General features: G+C 32.1%; 2 protein-coding genes across 2 annotated transcripts; both read left to right on the top strand.

Moving 5' to 3' along the window:
- The first annotated feature begins 576 nt into the window (after window positions 1-576).
- Window positions 577-4,503, top strand: LOC132731161 (cytochrome P450 1A1-like). Its single transcript, XM_060717288.1, has 2 exons — window positions 577-1,627; window positions 3,469-4,503. The coding sequence occupies exons 1-2, from the start codon at window positions 723-725 to the stop codon at window positions 4,049-4,051; spliced, it is 1,488 nt and encodes a 495-aa protein (XP_060573271.1). The 5' UTR covers window positions 577-722; the 3' UTR covers window positions 4,052-4,503.
- A 5,853-nt stretch (window positions 4,504-10,356) lies between these two features.
- Window positions 10,357-12,345, top strand: LOC132731163 (cytochrome P450 1A1-like). Its single transcript, XM_060717290.1, has 2 exons — window positions 10,357-11,384; window positions 11,750-12,345. The coding sequence occupies exons 1-2, from the start codon at window positions 10,468-10,470 to the stop codon at window positions 12,330-12,332; spliced, it is 1,500 nt and encodes a 499-aa protein (XP_060573273.1). The 5' UTR covers window positions 10,357-10,467; the 3' UTR covers window positions 12,333-12,345.
- The last annotated feature ends 6,737 nt before the right edge of the window (window positions 12,346-19,082 follow it).

The following is a 19,082-nucleotide window of genomic DNA, read 5'->3' on the forward strand; positions in this document are numbered from 1 at the left end:
AAACAATTTTGATTGTTTCAAATTTTCCTGAAAACTTCCTGCGATAAACTACAAAGAAGATTTCGTTTTCTTGATTTAATTTAAAGAAATCAAAATATGCAAATAAACAAAATCTAAACAAAAATAATACTTCTGAAAATTTGATATTACATTCGAACTAAACTAAGCAGATGATATCGCTTTAACATTTGTATTTGTTTTATTTTCATACGGGTGCAGTATTTTTAATAGTAACATTATGCCAATCCAAGTGAAAATGGTGAGCACTCAATTAAAAGTAAAAAAGGGAATAATTTTTAATTTTGCCATAGTTTCATTCAATTTTATATTTTACTCAATAATCCACTTGACCCGCGGAAATGTTTCGGTAAAGTTCAATTTTTAAGGAGTGGGGCAATCTTTTTAGAAGATATGTAACATTTATATTTTAGTTTCACTGGTTATTATTCAAATGTGATTAGGGTTTTTGCAAGTTTTGAAATATCATAGGATGACAAAAAGTAATGCAATTTGTTTCGGATCATAAAGTTTAAGTTATGAATATAAAGTGCGATTCAGTATGCAATGAGGATCTTCAACTAGATAAATATAGCGCTATGTATATGTGCATAATGTGTTACTCATAAATATCTACAGGTCGCGTAATTTGCTTTTATGATTAGATATTTTGTTATTTAGTGGGATAAAAAACAGTGGATAAAGTTGTCAATTTTCCTTTTAAAATGTCGGAGTTAACTGTCATTTTAGAGATCATTTCTTTTGTGTTTCTAACATGTTTGATGATTAAACGGATTTTTCAGAATAGAAATAAGACGTATCCTGATGGGCCGTTTGGATTTCCAATTATTGGTCATCTACCATTATTTGGAAATTATCCACCGAAAACATTCATGAAATGGTGGAATTCCTATGGTGATGTGTTTTCTATCAGACTTGGTAGCTGGAATACTGTTGTTGTCAATGGTTATGATGCAGTGAAGGCAGCTGCCGAGCATCCTGACGATGTTTTCAGTGGAAGACCAAACTTTTTTTCTATGGATATTTACAGAAAAAGCGTCAAGGAAGTTACTTTTGCTTTTAGTAATTTTTCGCCAGTTTATTTGAAGCAAAAACAATTAACTTCTAAAGCGTTACGTTCATTTACGTATAAACGACCGGAAATAATTGAAGATTTGGTAACAAATGAAGCTAACGCTTTTGCAGATATTATAGTAAAAAAATACAACAGAAAGTTTGGTCCGATAGAACTGGATGTCCAAACATTTGCTACTAGGATAGTATATCAGTTTCTTTACGGACGTAGTAAAACTGTTGACATTAAAACTATAATAAAATCACTTGAAGAGGTTAATGAACTCGTTGGAAGTGGTAGTCTGTTAAATGCTTTACCGTGGTTGCGATTTGTAATGCCGAGGAAAATTGACAAATTTGTAAAATGTCTTGTTCGATCATACGATATCGCGAAAAAACAAATACGCGAGCATAATGAGACATTTACTGTTGGAAACGTCAGAGATGTAGCAGATGCAATTATTGCTACTGACGTCGATGCTGACGAAAGTAGAGACAAAAATGTCTTAACAAGACAACGCCTGAATCTAACGCTCGGTGATTTACAAGAAGCCGGGTTTGTTATGTTTTTATCTTCATTATACCATTTTCTTTATATCAAACCATTGACCGACTTAATGTCCATCTATTATTCATAAGAGTTTGGAAGATTGAGGCGCATATTTCCGATCATGTAACAGTCGTTTCGAAAATGTTTCTCCTATTTTTCCGCATATTCCGAGTGTATGACCTCTTAATATAAAATCATTTTTAATACAGTCTATCTGTTTAAAATGAGCTGCCGCAACGTTCGGTACGAGTTATTCCCTCCGGCTATGCTTGGGTGTTTTAGATCCGGTAGTTAAACGTTAAAGTTTAAGACTGAGCTAACTCTAATTGGTTATTCTCTTGTTAAAGTCATTTAGATATTAAACATGTCTCTATAACGCAGCTGGTTAACACCGCTTTTCAATTTCGAGTCGTTTTTCACAATTTGAATAATAATTCAGGACCAGGCGGTCAGCGATCACATGTGTCGCCCATGATGGCCAGCAGCATATCATAGTTACTAAGTAGCAGGATATCCAATATTCACTAACAGGCCCAAACGTGTTTTTTATTCAAGGAACATAACTCTGCCAAAATCATTCTTCAACTGGAAGACTTGTTAAGAATGCACAAGTACTTGGAGTATCGATTTAGTGGTATAAAAGAAGTAATGCAGACAAAGCTTAAGAATTATATTAATATTATTATTATATTATTAGAGGGCCATAACCCTTGCAAAAATTATTGAACAGCAAAATGTAGAAACTAGCACAACTAGACAAGGTACTGGTCATTTTGTAAATTTTGGTTAGAATTGCACCGGTAGTTTCTATTTAGAAGTAGTCCGGTCAAGTTTTGTGATGGACAGAAAGACGGTCAAACAGAACCACAGAAGACAACAAAAGGATCCCTAAAAGTTGTAGCTACTTTGTAGCATGTATAAGCTTCTGTGTAGCTGGAACACTAAAATTACTGACACGCCAAAACACCTTTTTTATTGAAGGGCCATAACACAGCCTAAAATCATTCAAGCGGAAATCCTTGTAATATGCCCAAGTTCTTCAGGTACCGATCAACCCTGTTAATGAAATTGCATGAGTGGTATAAGAGAAGTAGTCACAATTGTTAAAAGAAAATTCATAAAAGGGCCATAAATCTGATAAAGATCATTGAACCGGACAATGTCGACGATATTTCTGTTGCAGAGGAAATGCAGGTGTACACTAAATTTATCTAGATTACAGGTGTGACCAGACACCTTACTACGCCTTTTTCATAAAAGCTACATCTGTTGATAATGGGTGTAATTTTCACTATTTATTGCATACGAGAAAAGTTTCTGAGAATCCGAAATTTTATTTATTTCTGAAAAACAGATAAAAAAGTAGTACAAAAACGTACATTGTTTGTAAGCTGTGTATGGAAATTCGCCAATGACATTTTTCTTTTATACTTACAAAAGCAATAAATCCGAAAATTTGATGTATGATTGTAATTTACAAGGAGGAAAGGTTTATTTTAGATAATTACCTTTCGATATAATTCATTATTTTAATTTTATGATCAAAACAAAGAACATAAGCATAAATTGATTCTGTACGAACTAAATATCCCTGGGATGCACTCAAAAATAAAAATTTCCATTTCTTAACGGCAAAAGAAAATAAAATTTGTCTAAAACACAAATAACATTGAAATGTTGATATATCATTCTTTTTTTGTTTAAAATAATAAATTTGTAGATATTATAATTACAATTCATGTCCCGCGCCTTATTATCGCAAAAATTTATTTCCAAATATTTTTTAAATTAAACAAATCCTCCACAGCTGCAAAAGACCTCTCACATGCTTCTTTTTTTAATTATAGAGTTGATACAACAAACAAAACCTTATCTTGGCTGTTCCTCTTCATGGCAGAGTTTCCTGAAATTCAAGAACGAGTGTTTATGGAGATAAGGAATATAGTAGGTACAGAGAGAAACGTTTTGTTGAAGGATAAACCAGATCTGGTCTACACAAATGCTGTTATTCTAGAAGTAATGCGAATAGTGACTCCAGTACCGTTTATGCTTCCCCATTTTTCAATGAAAAATGCAAAGCTACAGGGCTTCGATGTTGATAAGGACACCGTGGTAATTTTCAATATTTACTCCGTTCATCACGAGGAAAAGTTCTGGGGAGATCCGAAAAATTTCCGTCCAGAACGTTTTTTATCTGATGGAAAAAATCTAGATCAAGAAAAGTGTAACCACGTATTTGCGTTTGGTCTTGGTAGACGCCGTTGTATCGGGGAAGAGTTCGCCAAAATGACATTATTTTTGTCTTTTACTACTGCGATACAAAAATGCAAAATTATAAAACCTGCCGGTGAAAATCTTGATTTGACTCCCGTACCTGGACTTGTTTATTCTCCCAGGCCTTACAACGTGCTTGTTCAGGAAAGGTATTGATGTTTAGTATCTAAGGTCTACCGTGTTTCGACTCAGTTGAAAGTTCATATACTTTTACATTTTAGTGCATCAATAACAAAGAGAATCCCTTTTAATGTTTTGTTAATGTTTTGGGATAATGATTTTTACCGACACGGTATCACTCAGTCGCAACTTCTTGGCAATTCTGTCAAACAGCTGATAAGAATTTCGAACACACTATTACAAGTATAAACACACAGAACGAATACAGCAGTTCTGTCTAACCTACAACACAAAATAAAACGAGTGAAAAAGGGAATTTAGTGATTGGATTTGTTGACTTAGTTTATGTCATTATTTTGTTTAAGGCGATATAAATAAAAAACTTTTAGATACGATATTACATACATTTACTAATTATCATGTTTTAAAAACCCCGAAAAACAGAATGTTTCACTTGGAATTATTCTGATTAGATTGTAACTTTATTTGTATGTAAGTGTGAATTCATTTTGTCATACGTACTTTACAGTCGTAATATTACCGAAATAATGTTTATATTACAACAGATGTCATAAGTACGGTTTAAATTCGTTGTTCACAAACTGTGTGTTTGAACTATTCCCTTTGCAAAACTGAGATTTGTAGCCCTCATTTTTTAGAATGTTTTACATTTAACAATTTAAGAAATTAGCGTTACCTTTTACATTAATTGTAACAGAAAATTTGAGAAGTCGACAGAAATTTTAAAGGAAGTTCATCGATAGATGATTTACAAGCAAAATAATAGTCTAATAAACTTTTTATTATTAAAGTGAAAACATAGTACAATCTTTAGGCATGCAAAGCAATATTCAAAGGGTATTTATAGATATGACGCATAATAAATAAAATATTGTTCGATGAAAATAACATTTTAATACCGTACTGACATTAAATTTTTGTCAGAAATATTACTCAAATAGGCAAGATATGATCTCCTTTAAGGTGTAGTGCAGTAAAGTGTTTGGTTCAGCCAAACAAATATAATATATATTTCAATATCTAAGTTTAAATCCTGAAATAATTTTTTATCATGATATATGTTCGGTATAAAAACAACAGTGTTTTATGTGTGTATCATGATTCATATCCAGTATGCATAATGACTTTCTTAAGTTAAGATAAATAATGGTGAGTTCTTTATAGGATGGGTGAGAAATATTTACCAGCAGAGTAAGCACAAATTTATATTGTGCATTCCAAAAACTTCAATCAAATATTATTTGATTTGTAGTTCGGAAAAACAACGCATGAAAAACGATAATGTGAGAAAACAAGAACTCGTAAACTATAAAACGTTTACTACAGAGGACATCGGCAAGGGCTCGAAAGAAAACAGTACAGGTCGCAAGGGCAGAGTGGAAGGAAATTTAGAGTTATTATTCAATAAAACAAAATCTTAGAAAAGCAAAACAGACATAAAAATGGGGTAATGGAAAAGATCAAACAGGGAAAAGGTTGTAGGTTAATTTGACCGGGGAGCAAAAAGTTTTAAAAATCGGATACTTTTCGATGAAGACAAGGAACAAAAGCAATAAATAAGACACATAGTTTAAGAAACACAAAAGGGCACCGCTTATATATGGTCAGCAGATAGCTCTACTGGAGGTACATGTAACAGTGACCAAACCTCACTTTTAGCCCTAACATATACAATGTACATGTTTTATGAGACAGTGTAAACAAATTAAATGAATCCCGGCCAAGCGAAATTCAAAAACAGTTGCTATGGTAACAAAAGGTAAATACATCAAACAAAGAAATGAATACATACAATTAGAAAATCCAATAACCATAACAAAAACACTCAGTGACTTTAAGGCTATATTTTATCGTATTACGTTATAGGACCAATTTTCCATTTTAATTACACCCTATAGTACATAATAGTTATAACTAATAATATCAATTGAAAATGAAGCAGTTGCAATAACAATATGACTTTTGAATGCGTCTAAATTACATTGTTACTTCTATAACTAACTTGTAAAGAAAGAAAGACCCCTGATCAAAACTTAAATGAATGGTCGCTTTATAACAAAGAACATTCCAATATCTGTCAGGACAATAAGAGTACAAAAATTAACAGGACAGCTTGGAGTATCTTTATGTTGTCATGTTAACATATATGCTGATGGTTTCCCGCTTTGCTCTAAAGTAAGTACAAATTTGGAAAAATGTGATACCTTGGAAGCATTAACAACAAAATATCGCATAGCAAAACCTGAATATGAAGTAAAAGAATATAACCTAGACATGTCATCTTAGAATAAAACAGTTGTACTTTTTAACCCTAAAGTCATCGTCTCATATGTTTTCTTGAGTTTATTTAGTCTATCATAAGCTTCTACATTATTGTGATGCATTGCCAGTTTGCAGACTTTTAATGACTATTAATATTATAACGTCCATGATTGTGTCAACGTCCTTTTTTTAGTTATGATTCGTGTTAAGCTTGTTGACGCACAAGAGTATAAAATGGTTCTCAAGCCGTACCTAGAGTTAAATACATTTTTCATGATATTGGTTGAAATTAAAATAGAGAAAATACCCTTAATGCGCACTCAGATTTCATTAAGCAAATGAAATTATACATTACATCAAACTGTCATAACAACTGAAAAGACATGTTTAAAAGTACTGGTAGCCTTCAATATTTCCACATCTCAGCGGATATTAAACTAATCTCAATAGTACATCATTATCTAGTACTTTCATAAAAGATTTTTAAGTTTAACTGTGTGAAAAATCAGAAATGGTAAAATCTTGAAGTATTTTGCGTATGCGTAATTGTCTATGATAACTAAAATAATAAATCTCTTTACGTAAAGAAGGAACATCGGTAACAGCTAGAAATCAGATATTATTTTTCAGGATCAGTGTTTATATATCTCAATCAATGTCGATTTCATTTCAAGAAAAAAAAACTTCCGTAATAAATTTAAGAAAATCTTCATTCTTTTAATTTCTTGATAATACATTAATTTCAAAATGTCATACTAAATGACGCTCATTTTGTCATATATCACATACTATAAAGATCTTTACCGAAGTGACGTTGAAAATCCTTGAAATTAAATACATCTTAAACATTTTAGATGTCAAGATAAGTGTTTGTTTGCTAAAATCTGTAGAGAAAATGGCTTAAGGAATAAGATTTCTGAGTAGATTTTAAAATAAAATGGAAACAAAATACAACATGTGAAAGTCCGGAGAATTTTTTTTTAAATCACTTAGTACGTATATTATCATAAAATATCAGAATAAAACATTATATGACGAGTATTAAAAATACTGGTCTCTTAAAAACAGTTCTATACATTTTTTTTCGTAAAATTACATCTACACTAAAATCAATAGTATAATTATTAGCAATGAAATATTTTCTAAAAGCAGACCTCACAACATATAAAATTCCTTAGTGACATGTTCGCCTACTTCCTCATAAACCAATTCATCTGATTCATGTCTCTCTCATAAATATTTTTAAGAACTGAAGATTTCGTATTCCATGTGAAGTCATCAGGTTTTTAATAACCCTTGACAGCAAAGAAATCACATGAAATAACTGGTATTTTCAGAATTCTTAAGACATCAAGTAAGAAGGACATTCCAAAAGCATAGTTTTATTCAGGAAAATAATTCCTTTAAACTTGTGTGAATGTAAATTAACCAATTGTAATGATCTGACAGTGAGCGTATGTCAATTGTCTTGCATCTTGATAATACGAGACCCAATAGTTTCTGTACCTAGAGATTGCATGATTGGTGGAATTTATGTTTATGATATAGAGCTGGCACATTTAAATACTGTTTACATTAAAAATTTGTCTGTCGTGGCTCTTATCATAACTATATACCATTTTATATCCCTAGTTTTCTTTCATTTAATTTCCTTAACAAAATGTTGTTGTTTTTCTATTTCTACAATATACACTTTAAAAGCAAAAACGTTGTAGCTATATACGAGTATTTTCAAAATAAACTGATAAAAATACGTACCTTGAATTTAATTTATTACTGATTATTTTCCTATTCAGAGAGTTGATACGACAAACTAAACCTTATCGTGGCTGTTCCTCCACATGGCAGAGTTTCATGAAAGTTTATAGAAATAATGGATAAAGGAAGTTGAAACCGAAAGAAACCTTTTGCTTAAACCAGATCTGGTCTATACAAATGCTGTAAATTTAGAAGTCAATGTCAACTCAGCTTCCATTTTCAGTTCCCCATTATGCAATGTAAAATGCAAAGCTACAAGGATTCGATGTTGATAAGGACACTGTTGTTATATGTAATCTTTAGCAAGAAGAAGCGCTCTGGGAAGTTCCCGAAAAATTTCGTCATGAACGGTTTCTATATGGAAAAAGCCTAGATTACGAAAAGTGCAACCACGTTTTAGCGTTTAATCACAGTAGACGCCGTTGTATCGGTGAAGTATTTGCCAAGATGACATTATTTTCGGCTTTTTTTAATGTAATAAGAAATGCAATATTATTAATCCGATAGATGAACAATTAGATTTAACTTCCATTCCTGGGATTGTTTTTTCGCCCAAGCCGCAACAAAGTGCTACTAACGACTGCGTATTGATCTGCCGAGTTTCACCTAAGTTTAAATCAGAAAGCACGTAGTACTTTACATTTCACTATATCTATTGTTGAAGTGTATCGCTATTGATGTTTTATAAATGTTTTTTGGAAAAAAAATCTCAATCCAATTGTATCTTTTCGGCCCTTTCCGTCAAACGTTGGATAATGGCCTCGAACAGTATAGATACGGTATTTCGTCTAATCTGCGCTACAAAATTTAAGAAAAACAAAAGTATGAACCTATTTGATGAATATCATAGTATATTCCATACGAAGATATCCCGATCAACATTATTTATACATAAATTATTATAACTTAAAAAAACACTAAACAACCTGTTGACACTATTTCCGATTAGATTATAAATATATAGCAGTGTGTATTTCAAAATTGAATAATGTGACAGACATATTTTTCAATAATGATATTTCTGAAATTGACTTTTTTTTTGGCAGATGACGTATGCATACAATTGATACTCATTTTACATCCTCAGATTTTGTTTACGCAGTAGTACTATCTCCAAGATAAAAATATGTCATCGGTAAGGTGTTCCGGATGAGCATCAAGAAAGGAATGGCATTGCTAGAAGAAATTCCGTCAATTTAGTTAGCTTTCATAACATTTAAGTGTTTCACTTTAACAATATAGGTTATAAATATTTGACAAGTTGTATGGCGCAAACCGGTTGTAAGCTTAACTAACCAAATTCGTTTGGCGAAGTTTTTTTTTGTTTTTTTTTTTGCATATGGCCATGGAACATGTCAAAAGAATATAACAAATTTAAGATACAGCCAAATGCCTTTATGTTATATGAAAATGACCATTACTCCATGAAATAACAGCAGTTGTGTATACGGGTTATATACAATTATATGTAACTGTTTCTCAATAAAATACCATTCTGATAGTTAGAAAAAAAATCCAATAAGTTTCAGTATTTTCATAAGTTTTTAATCTTTGTTAAAACATTCAGTGGCTTTTGTTTTTTTCCTTGAAATCTTTAATTCATTAGACATTTTCATGATACATTTCTAACATATAAAAGGACTCGATTAAGGTATTACTTCTTGATGGGACTGGAAATAATTGTTATGATTTATGTTCAATTTGATTAAGTCCGGGTCAATGTTGCACGAAAAAGTTCAGATCATTCGCTCACTCCTTTTATTCTAGTTTAATTATTTTAATTATGAATATGACCGAAACTGGAAACCGTTTAAACGTTCTTAACTCAAATTGGGGTACGAACGGCCCAAATATACGAGTTTCAGTATTGCTTAATTATCTTTTACATATCTTTCTGTTTGAAGAACCCAAGTTAATTTTGTTCTATTTTTATTTTCTAAACCTTTTTCGACCACAGGGAAGACCATACTGTAGCTAGATATAAATCATTTTGATCTGCACAAACCCGTTTCACTGATTGAAATGTGCGCGATTGAAAACTTCTATAAAATATCATTTTCTTTGGAATTTGAATATCATTTGTAGTTAAATACTGCAATGTGTATATATCTGGTTGAATTTTTTATCACAATATATATGAGCTAAATGATGTCTGAAATACAAAATACTGTTGTCACGTTATTATTCGGGTATCTTAACATAATCGTGACTTGATAAAGTCTGAAGATGTCATTTCACTTGTTTATTTATGTACTGACATATCCCTCATTGATATATATACAGGTCGTGTTATCTGGTATCATCATATGCTCTATTTTTCTTACACTTAATATTTAGAACATCATGCGATAAAACATTTAGTTTTTATTCTTTCACATACAATTTGTGTCACTGAAAAGTTCTGAATTACAATGTCAGAGTTTACGATTGTTCTGGCGACTGTTTTTACTGTTTTTATCACAGTATTATTCTTACAACGGCTTCTTCAAAATAGAGGAAAGAGGTATCCAAACGGGCCATTTGGATTTCCAATTGTTGGTCACCTACCGTTGTTTGGAAATAATCCACCGAAAACGTTTATGAAGTGGTGGAAGATCTATGGCGATGTGTTTTCTATTAGACTCGGAAGTTGGAATACTGTTGTAGTTAATGGTTATAATGCAGTAAAATCAGCTGCCGAACATCCGGACGACGCCTTTAGTGGCAGGCCAAATTTTGTTTCCACGGACATCTTAAAAGAACGCATCAAAGAAGATACGTTTGCTTTCGGTAATTTTTCTCCAGTGTATCTAAAACAAAGAAAGTTGGCATCTAAGGCTTTACGTTTATTTACGTCAAAGCGATCGGAGATAATAGAAGAATTAGTTACGAGCGAGGCTAAGGATTTTGCAGATATTTTGGTAAAAAAGTACAATAGACATTCCGGTCAAATAGAACTGGACGTTCAAACGTTAGTTACAAGAATAATATATCAGTTTCTTTATGGACGTAATAAAACTGTTGATGTTGATAGACACGTAAAAGCTTTAATAAAAGCGTTGGAAGAGTTTAATGACCTTACTGGAAGTGGAAGTCCTCTGGACGTGTTGCCATGGCTTCGGTATGTTATACCATGGAAGGTTGACGAGCTGCGAAAAAGTTTTGCACGAACGGATGAAATTATGACAGAACAAGTACAGGAACACTACGAGACGTTTGCTCCAGGAAACATTAGAGATGTAGCGGATGCAATTATTGCTAGTGACGCTGATGATGAAGAAAATAAAGATAGATATGTGTTAACAAGAGCTAGACTGAATCTTACACTTGCTGATTTACAAGGAGCTGGGTGTGTAATATGCTTATGTTACTTTCTAATCAATTTTCTTCATGAACATATTTTTTTACAATTGTCCCTCGCTTATACTGTGACCTCTGAAATGTTTTATTCAAATAGTACATGTCTATAATTTGGATAAGGAATAGGCCTACGTGTAATTTAAAAGTTAATGCATTGTACAGTCTGGAACGGTGTGAAAGTTTACATCATTCTCTAAATTAGCTGGGGAAACAATCGTATTTAAGTTCCAACAATCACATGGCAATGTTCAATACATTCCTTTAGTTTCGTTAATATTCTCGATTTAAACATCTAGGAGATAAGTTAAAATAAAGTCATTATCCTTATCATTGCCATTTTTGTCTGTATTTCAGCGTTGATACAACAAATAAGACATTGTCGTGGATGTTTCTCTACATGGCGAAGTTTCCCCAAGTTCAAGAACGGGTGTATACAGAGATAAATGATAAAGTTGGAACCGCCAGGAGCGTAATGCTGAAAGATAAACCAGACCTGGTCTACACAAATGCTGTTATTCTAGAAGTCATGCGAATTGTTACACAAATTCCGTTTTCACTCCCTCATTATGCAATGAAAAATGCAAAGTTACAAGGCTATGATGTCGATAAGGACACTGTGGTTATTTTCAATCTCTTTTCCGTTCATCACGAAAAAGAATTCTGGAAAGATCCTGAAAGTTTTCGTCCAGAACGGTTTTTATCTGACGGGAAAAGTCTAGATGAAGAAAAATGCAACCATATGTTCGCCTTTAGTCATGGAAGGCGTCGCTGTGTAGGAGAATTTCTCGCCAAGATGAATTTATTTCTGTCGTTTTCCATTGTGATGCAGAAATGTAAAATTATTAAACCTGTTGATGAAAAACTAGATTTAACCCCCATTCCTGGACTTGTGTATTCGTCCAAACCCTACAAACTGCTTGTGCAGGAAAGAAACTAACTTTTTGTCAGATTTGAAATGCGCATATTATTTATTTTAATTTAATTAACAGACACCATTCTACCGTGTTGCACTTCTTCTAAAAGTATAATCTCTTTTTATACAGTAAAATCACCTGAATATCTACGTATCAAAAGCATAGCGTACACTTCTTGTCCGTTTAAACTTTCCGCTTGCGAGCGAAAAAGGGGGGGGGGGATCGCATATTTTGAACTGAAAATTGATAAATAAGCTAAATAAAGACCAATCATAAAAAAATGATAATTTTATAACTAGAAGTTACATAAAAGATATCATTTCTGGCCTGAGCCCTACGGTAAAACCTATATTATCCGAAAAAATACGATTTCTCTCCCCGATTCCTAAACAAATGTCACAATAATTGTTGACTTTAAACACCGAGTTCAATGTTTACTTATAATATATGAGCAAATCCTCTCGACACTTTGAAGAATAATCATAATAATTATGAGCTTAAGAAAATTAAACAATATCTGGTGTGCACACAGTGATGTAGGAAAAAATGACAAATCATCATTGGTGTTGTTTCGTAACTGTATGGTTGCTCGCTAACTCATCGTACGGGTTGCTTGGGAGAATAAATTAAAACTGTGTGCGGTTGCTTGAGAGTCAACTAATTTATAATAACTTGATATTTTATTTGTTTTAGCTATTGCCTATGAATTTACCACCTAAAATTACATATTAACTGCGTTTTTACTTGTCAATGTTTTGGAAATTGGAAATTAGCAAATATACCAACATTGTACAGCTATATAATAGACGTAATGATTTGCATTAAAGAACTGTTCACATTTATTTATGGAATGTCTCTTTTGCATAACTTGAGTGCTTATTTGTTTTTGTTTGTTTATTTGTTTGTTTGTTTGTTATTTTTTGTTGACTGCTCAGAATGTTTACATAACATGCTTTGAAAAACGTCGTTTGTGCATGAAAATCATAGTCCAGTAGTTAAATGGTCAGAACTGACGATAAAATTTGTTTTGAACTGTAAAATTGTAGTACAAATGTACTGTAACCTGTCAACGGTTTCCTTCATAAATTCGGGACAAGAGGCCTGCAATTATCAAGTTTAGGTTCATGTAACTCAATCATCGGTTACCATTATAAACATGTGAGGAATCAGTCTGTTTGATTATGTTATGGTAACTTTGTCAACACTTGTGGCCAAGAATATAAATTGCTTATCTTTGTCAGCCTTCAAATATGGAGAGATAAGGTATTTCTTATAAATACTGGAGCAAGATTTTTTAAGGGGATTCTAGAATCAGTATTGAGCATTCAAGATTCAGAGTTCAGGTTTTGAGAATTAAACTTTCTGCTACAGACATTTTGAGTTAAAAGTTTTGTGAAAAATTCAGTAAACCATGTGCTAGAAAGGGAAACACAATATACATTAAAGAAAATGTTAGATTATAAACTTCAAAAATATTATATATATCAATAAAAAATGTTTGAACATTAAGAACAGTTTGTTGTGTGTTTTATTATATGAGGGAGTTTAATAGTAATTATGACTGAGAATGGTAACTATAGTAACTTCAGCGGAGTAGTAAATGTAACCGAACTAATCTGTGTATTCTTTTTTCTTTTTATATGTGACAAATATAATACGTCACTGAACGTTTATTCCAAGACGTACTAGGTAAATACAACAGACATTTATCAAATGAATATGAAAGTGTGACTCATTGACTTCTAAAATTAAATGTTGTCACAATGTCAGTAAGTTAATTTGTTAAAAAATGATTGATTGACTGATTTATGCCTCATCTATGTACACAGCGTAACAGTGGCTGGCATATATACGAAGAAATAATGCACCTCTAAACGACTTACATATAAATATTACATATAAATTCAGACTGCACACATACTTCATTAATATACACGCCAACATTGAAATATGAGGAACTTTCTCAATTATACCACAGAAGGCCTAAATAAACGAAAACAACGAGTTATCACATAAGAATATACATGTAGCAGAACTGATTAAAATTGTATTAAATAAAGCATTTTAGATTAACATGGTAAGAGTATTTGAATTTTAAATTAATACTTGGAATAGTTAACGTCAACTCAAGAAAATCAAGCCCTTTCTTGATATAGTCCTGCCAGTAGACCCTACAATCCATGCTTATTAAATTTACATGCATGTATAAAATTATTAAATTTATGTTGCCAAAACTGATTTACACTGGTATAGTTCAGAGAATCTTGTCCGATTACTAAATGAGAAAACCTGTTGCTATGATTTGAACATGTACATTTTTTACAGTATGACACACGCTTACCAAAATTATATCTATTACAAAGGATCTTCAATACCTTTAAAGGGACTCCACTGAGGTTTCTTGACATGATGGACTGAAATTATTTTTTCCAGATTAATGTACCATTTGATGTATGTTTCAGACCACTAATCTTTGTGCAAAGTTTCAGATCATTCGCGCACATCTTTTTTCCAGAATAATTATTCAAATTGTAAAATATGACCCAAAAATGAAAAGCGTTTAAACGCTTTTAATTCAAATCGAGCTATGAAAAGCATAAAAATACGATTTTTAATTTATATCAAAGTATATTTCTTAACTATCTTTGTATACATTTCTGTATAAAGTGCCCCAGCTCATTCATATAAGAAATTCAAATGTTATGTTTTTAGGCTTTTTAACCTCAGTGGTGTTCCTTTAATGGGGCGCACTATTTATTTCATAATAATAATAATAATACTAATAATAATAATAATAATAATAATAATCATAATATTTTTTTAAATCGTGATCATCAGACGACTTGTTTAATAGACCTCGCAAGCAACCGGACGACTTGTTTTTCAGATTTTGCAAGCAACCGTACAGTGAGCAAACCTCAATGGTGACAATTTCAGTGTCAATATTTCCTTTACGAAGGTGTTCTCTTCAAGTCATTTCTACATTAAGGACCTATCTCATAACTAAAATGTGCAGCTATAGAGTAGGGGGAAACAATTAAGTAAAGGTTATCAAAAAGATACCTAATTTTTCCCGCTTAACAACAAAGTTTAAAGGTATATTATAATATTGATGAAACGTTTTCCATTTTCTGAAAGAATTATGTTTTTAGATTAAAAAACGGCATGGTAATACTAGTACCTGAACATGTAGTTAAGCTATGTAACCCTGATCCACGACAACCTATTGTTGCACTTTTTAACCCACAAGTCATCGTCTTGTGTATTTTCTTAGTTTATTAAGTCCACAGAATGATGACGTTTGCCATTCATTCTTGTATGCATTAGTTATAATAACTTTTAGATATGAAGCGTTCGTGATGCTTTCAATGTCCATTATTAAGTAATGAATAGGACATTTGGTGAGGTTTAGCTGACACAGAAAGCTATACATATAGTAATGTTTTAAGCTGTAGCTTCTTGGCTTTAGAACTCTTTCGTAATGTTGATTGATAACTTTAGATTAAAACAGAAAGAATAGCCTTAATGTGCACTCATATTTCATTCAGATATTGAAATGATACATAACAACAATAACAACAACAACTGTCAGCTCAAATTTACAATTTGTTAAAAAATACTGTACAGATGTATTTACGCACATCAGCAAATATTTATATCCAAATGGTCGCCGCAGTATTTTCATCAAAATATCTACGAAGTTGAAAGAGAAAAACAGGAATGTTATACTTATAAAAGTATTTTGCTAGCGAAAAGTTTTGGAGGATTTTGAAAAATAATAAAGCTCGACTTCCGTTATAGATTGTATTATTTGTCAGAATATGCAGTTCATTTATCGCAATCAATGTCATTTTCTAATCAATGATATGTAATAAAGGAAGTCACATTAGAATAAATGTAAGAAATGTCTTGATATCTGTTGTCTCAGTTATCTTGATTTAAAACGTATATGTGTGTCACATCTACAGTTTTGAAATGTGTGTCCTTACGCTGAAAGTAATCAGGAAACGCTCAGCCTATGGGCATTTCTTTAAACACACGTTTTTTGAAGACGGAACTTTAATCGAAAATGAAAAGACAAATAGAAATGACAGATGTTTATATGTATTATAAGTTAAATTTAGTTTTTTTTTCTTTAATGTTTTATGACATTTTGTATGCATGACCTGGAGCTGTCAATTAAGTCTGTATTTTTCTTGGAAATATCATTGCAGACGAGGAAGTTTCATTGAAATTAACAGTCGATGATTATTTGTTCAATATCAAATTCCGCCCACTTTGCTTCTAACATCGCAGGATATCGAGTTTGATTGTATTCTCTTAAAATTTCTTTACCAAGCTTGGTATCTTAGATAAAGCATCGGTGAAAATTAAAACTGCAACAGTTTGTAAAGCTATAATTTTAACTACCTGAATAAAACAACATGTACAATCACGCTGTTGTCATTATACAAGTATATATTATCGTATCTAGACAGTTTTAGAAGAAAGTGTCTGTGTAATTAAACCATTTATGAAATCAGACTTTAACCTTCGCTTGCTATATACATTTGTATTGGATACAGAAAAAAATTAACTGAATATGCTGAAACAAATCCAATTATATTCTGTTGTTATGAAGACAAATCGTTAAACTGCAGAACCAAAAATACACTATGATCATTTTTCTGATACGAAGAATATAATTGATGTTTGTTTCATAAAAAATATATCTATACAAGTTCTGAAACAAAAAATTATCTTTAAAAAATGCGTCTAAACCAAAATCAATATCATAATTGTGAACAACAAAATATCTCGTTCTAAAAGCAGACATTGCAAAATTAAAAGTGCATTGTGACATTTTCTGTCGCCTACGTCCTAATCAACTGATTTATTTCTCTCGAATGAATGATAACAAACTTGTGGAAACACCAAGATGTAAATAATCATTAACAGCAAGGCTATCACATGAAAATGATGTTTTACCTTATTTCTAGAACAAATATGATGTCCTATTCCAAATGTGTTTAAATAAGATATCTCTAGAGAATACCTGTGTTTCTTTGTATAGTTTATACATGTGTAACAGTGTTGTTATACCGGTATTTTTCTGGTCCTTTGGGATCATGGATTCCAGCACTTTTAAGCGTTGAAAATAGAGAGTACCGCTCGAGCCGGCGCTAGGGGGCGTGAGGGATGTTGCACTTTTTCATTATCCCTCATGTACAAACTGAGTCTGCAATTTTCATGCAATTTTGCTGTTTTAATGCTTCAGAGAGACACTTTTTTATACATGCATATATCTAGTACACTTTTCACTTCAGTGCTACATGTTTTTCTCGATCGGTCCTTGGGAACATTATTCAAGCACGTTAGTGTTGAAACTTGGATGCCACTTAAGTCGGTTATAGGGAGTAGGGGACGGGCGCATGAGGGATGTCGTACTTTCCATTATCCCATGAACAGACTCATTCAAAAGGGGATACTGCAATTTTCATATAATATTGTTGTTTTCAAAAAAGAAATTCTATTAAAGCTACCATGACAATATGACAGGTCATTTTTGTACTTTTATTGCATTAATAAAGAACATGTCGTCACAAAGTATGCAAGGTATGCATAACGAACTAATTGAAGGACAATTGAAACACCGTGCCATCTACACAAATGATAACGGATGCTTTAAAAAAAGTTGTTGTGTGGCCTATAACAAAACTCTGTTAACATAACCCCCCCCCCCCCCCCCACACACACACACACACACACACACATACACTTTTACTTCACGTAAGATAAATTCCATTTTTCATTAATAACACAGGTTAAATTGTGATATTTTGGACTAGTTTAAATTAGTTTTGAATGATTGTGCGATTAGTGTATTAGTTGCCTGGCGTGTACTCGACTGGGGTCACACCAAAAGTGTGATTTTTTTTTTCTCAGAAAGAAATCCAAAGTGAAGGTGGTTTTGTTAAGTTCTAAAAAGAGTTTCAATTCCAATTTCATGAAATGATAAACTTAAGCTTTAAAGTTTAAAGAAACTGTAATCTTACGACGAACATCAAATTAACTTCTTTGAGAACTTAATTGGACCATAGCAGTATAAATGACAGATGGAAATTAAAAAAATTGTCATCTTAAAGTCAGAAAGAAATCGGAAAATAATTCACCTATTCATAGGGACAGATGATAACTGAATTTATTAATATCTTCCTGATTCATATTCATAAGTTGTGGTGGTTTTATTGATTTATTTATTCATATTTATTGGGCGGAGGAGATGGGAGAGAGGGCGTTAAGGAGGTTAAATTTACTAGAGTCCAAATGCATAAACACGTACAATTTCACATTCTTACACTAATCAGCTGTCTGGTGAACATGGAATGAAAAATTATGCAGAAAATAATGAAATAGTATACTCTATTTATATATTGAAAGTTTTGAGTTTAAAACGTTTAATACTGAAATGTTGGGTCATTATGCGTTAAGAAAAGTAACATTCCGGAAAAACGAAACAAGCCAATGACCTGAAGTCATTTGTCCAGATCTTCACCGTACATACTTCTCCAAAAAATATTTACAGACCCTCCCTGTAAAAAACAACTTAGTGAAATCCTTATTAGTTACACCGACAATGTAATGTGGCTTCTAAGCATATTTTAGGTGCTACTCCATGCATTATTGCATTACTCGAGGCACCAGCTAATTAGAAACAATACCGTCATTGCTTCCTTATATGAAAGAATCCAAAGTCACTGGCAGGATCTCAACTAAGTGATGAGGGGCAACTC

This window comes from Ruditapes philippinarum, unplaced genomic scaffold (genome assembly GCF_026571515.1).
Source record: "Ruditapes philippinarum isolate M1 unplaced genomic scaffold, ASM2657151v2 ctg1864_1_1_1_1, whole genome shotgun sequence".
In the NCBI taxonomy this organism is placed as follows: Eukaryota; Metazoa; Mollusca; class Bivalvia; order Venerida; family Veneridae; genus Ruditapes; species Ruditapes philippinarum.

Excerpts from the sequence above, each read along its gene's own strand:
- LOC132731161 (XM_060717288.1), top strand. The coding sequence starts at position 723 with ATGTCGGAGTTAACTGTCATTTTAGAGATCATTTCTTTTGTGTTTCTA. Across the intron at positions 1,628-3,468 it reads GGTGATTTACAAGAAGCCGG|AGTTGATACAACAAACAAAA; the intron begins GTTTGTTATGTT and ends TTTTAATTATAG.
- LOC132731163 (XM_060717290.1), top strand. The coding sequence starts at position 10,468 with ATGTCAGAGTTTACGATTGTTCTGGCGACTGTTTTTACTGTTTTTATC. Across the intron at positions 11,385-11,749 it reads GCTGATTTACAAGGAGCTGG|CGTTGATACAACAAATAAGA; the intron begins GTGTGTAATATG and ends TCTGTATTTCAG.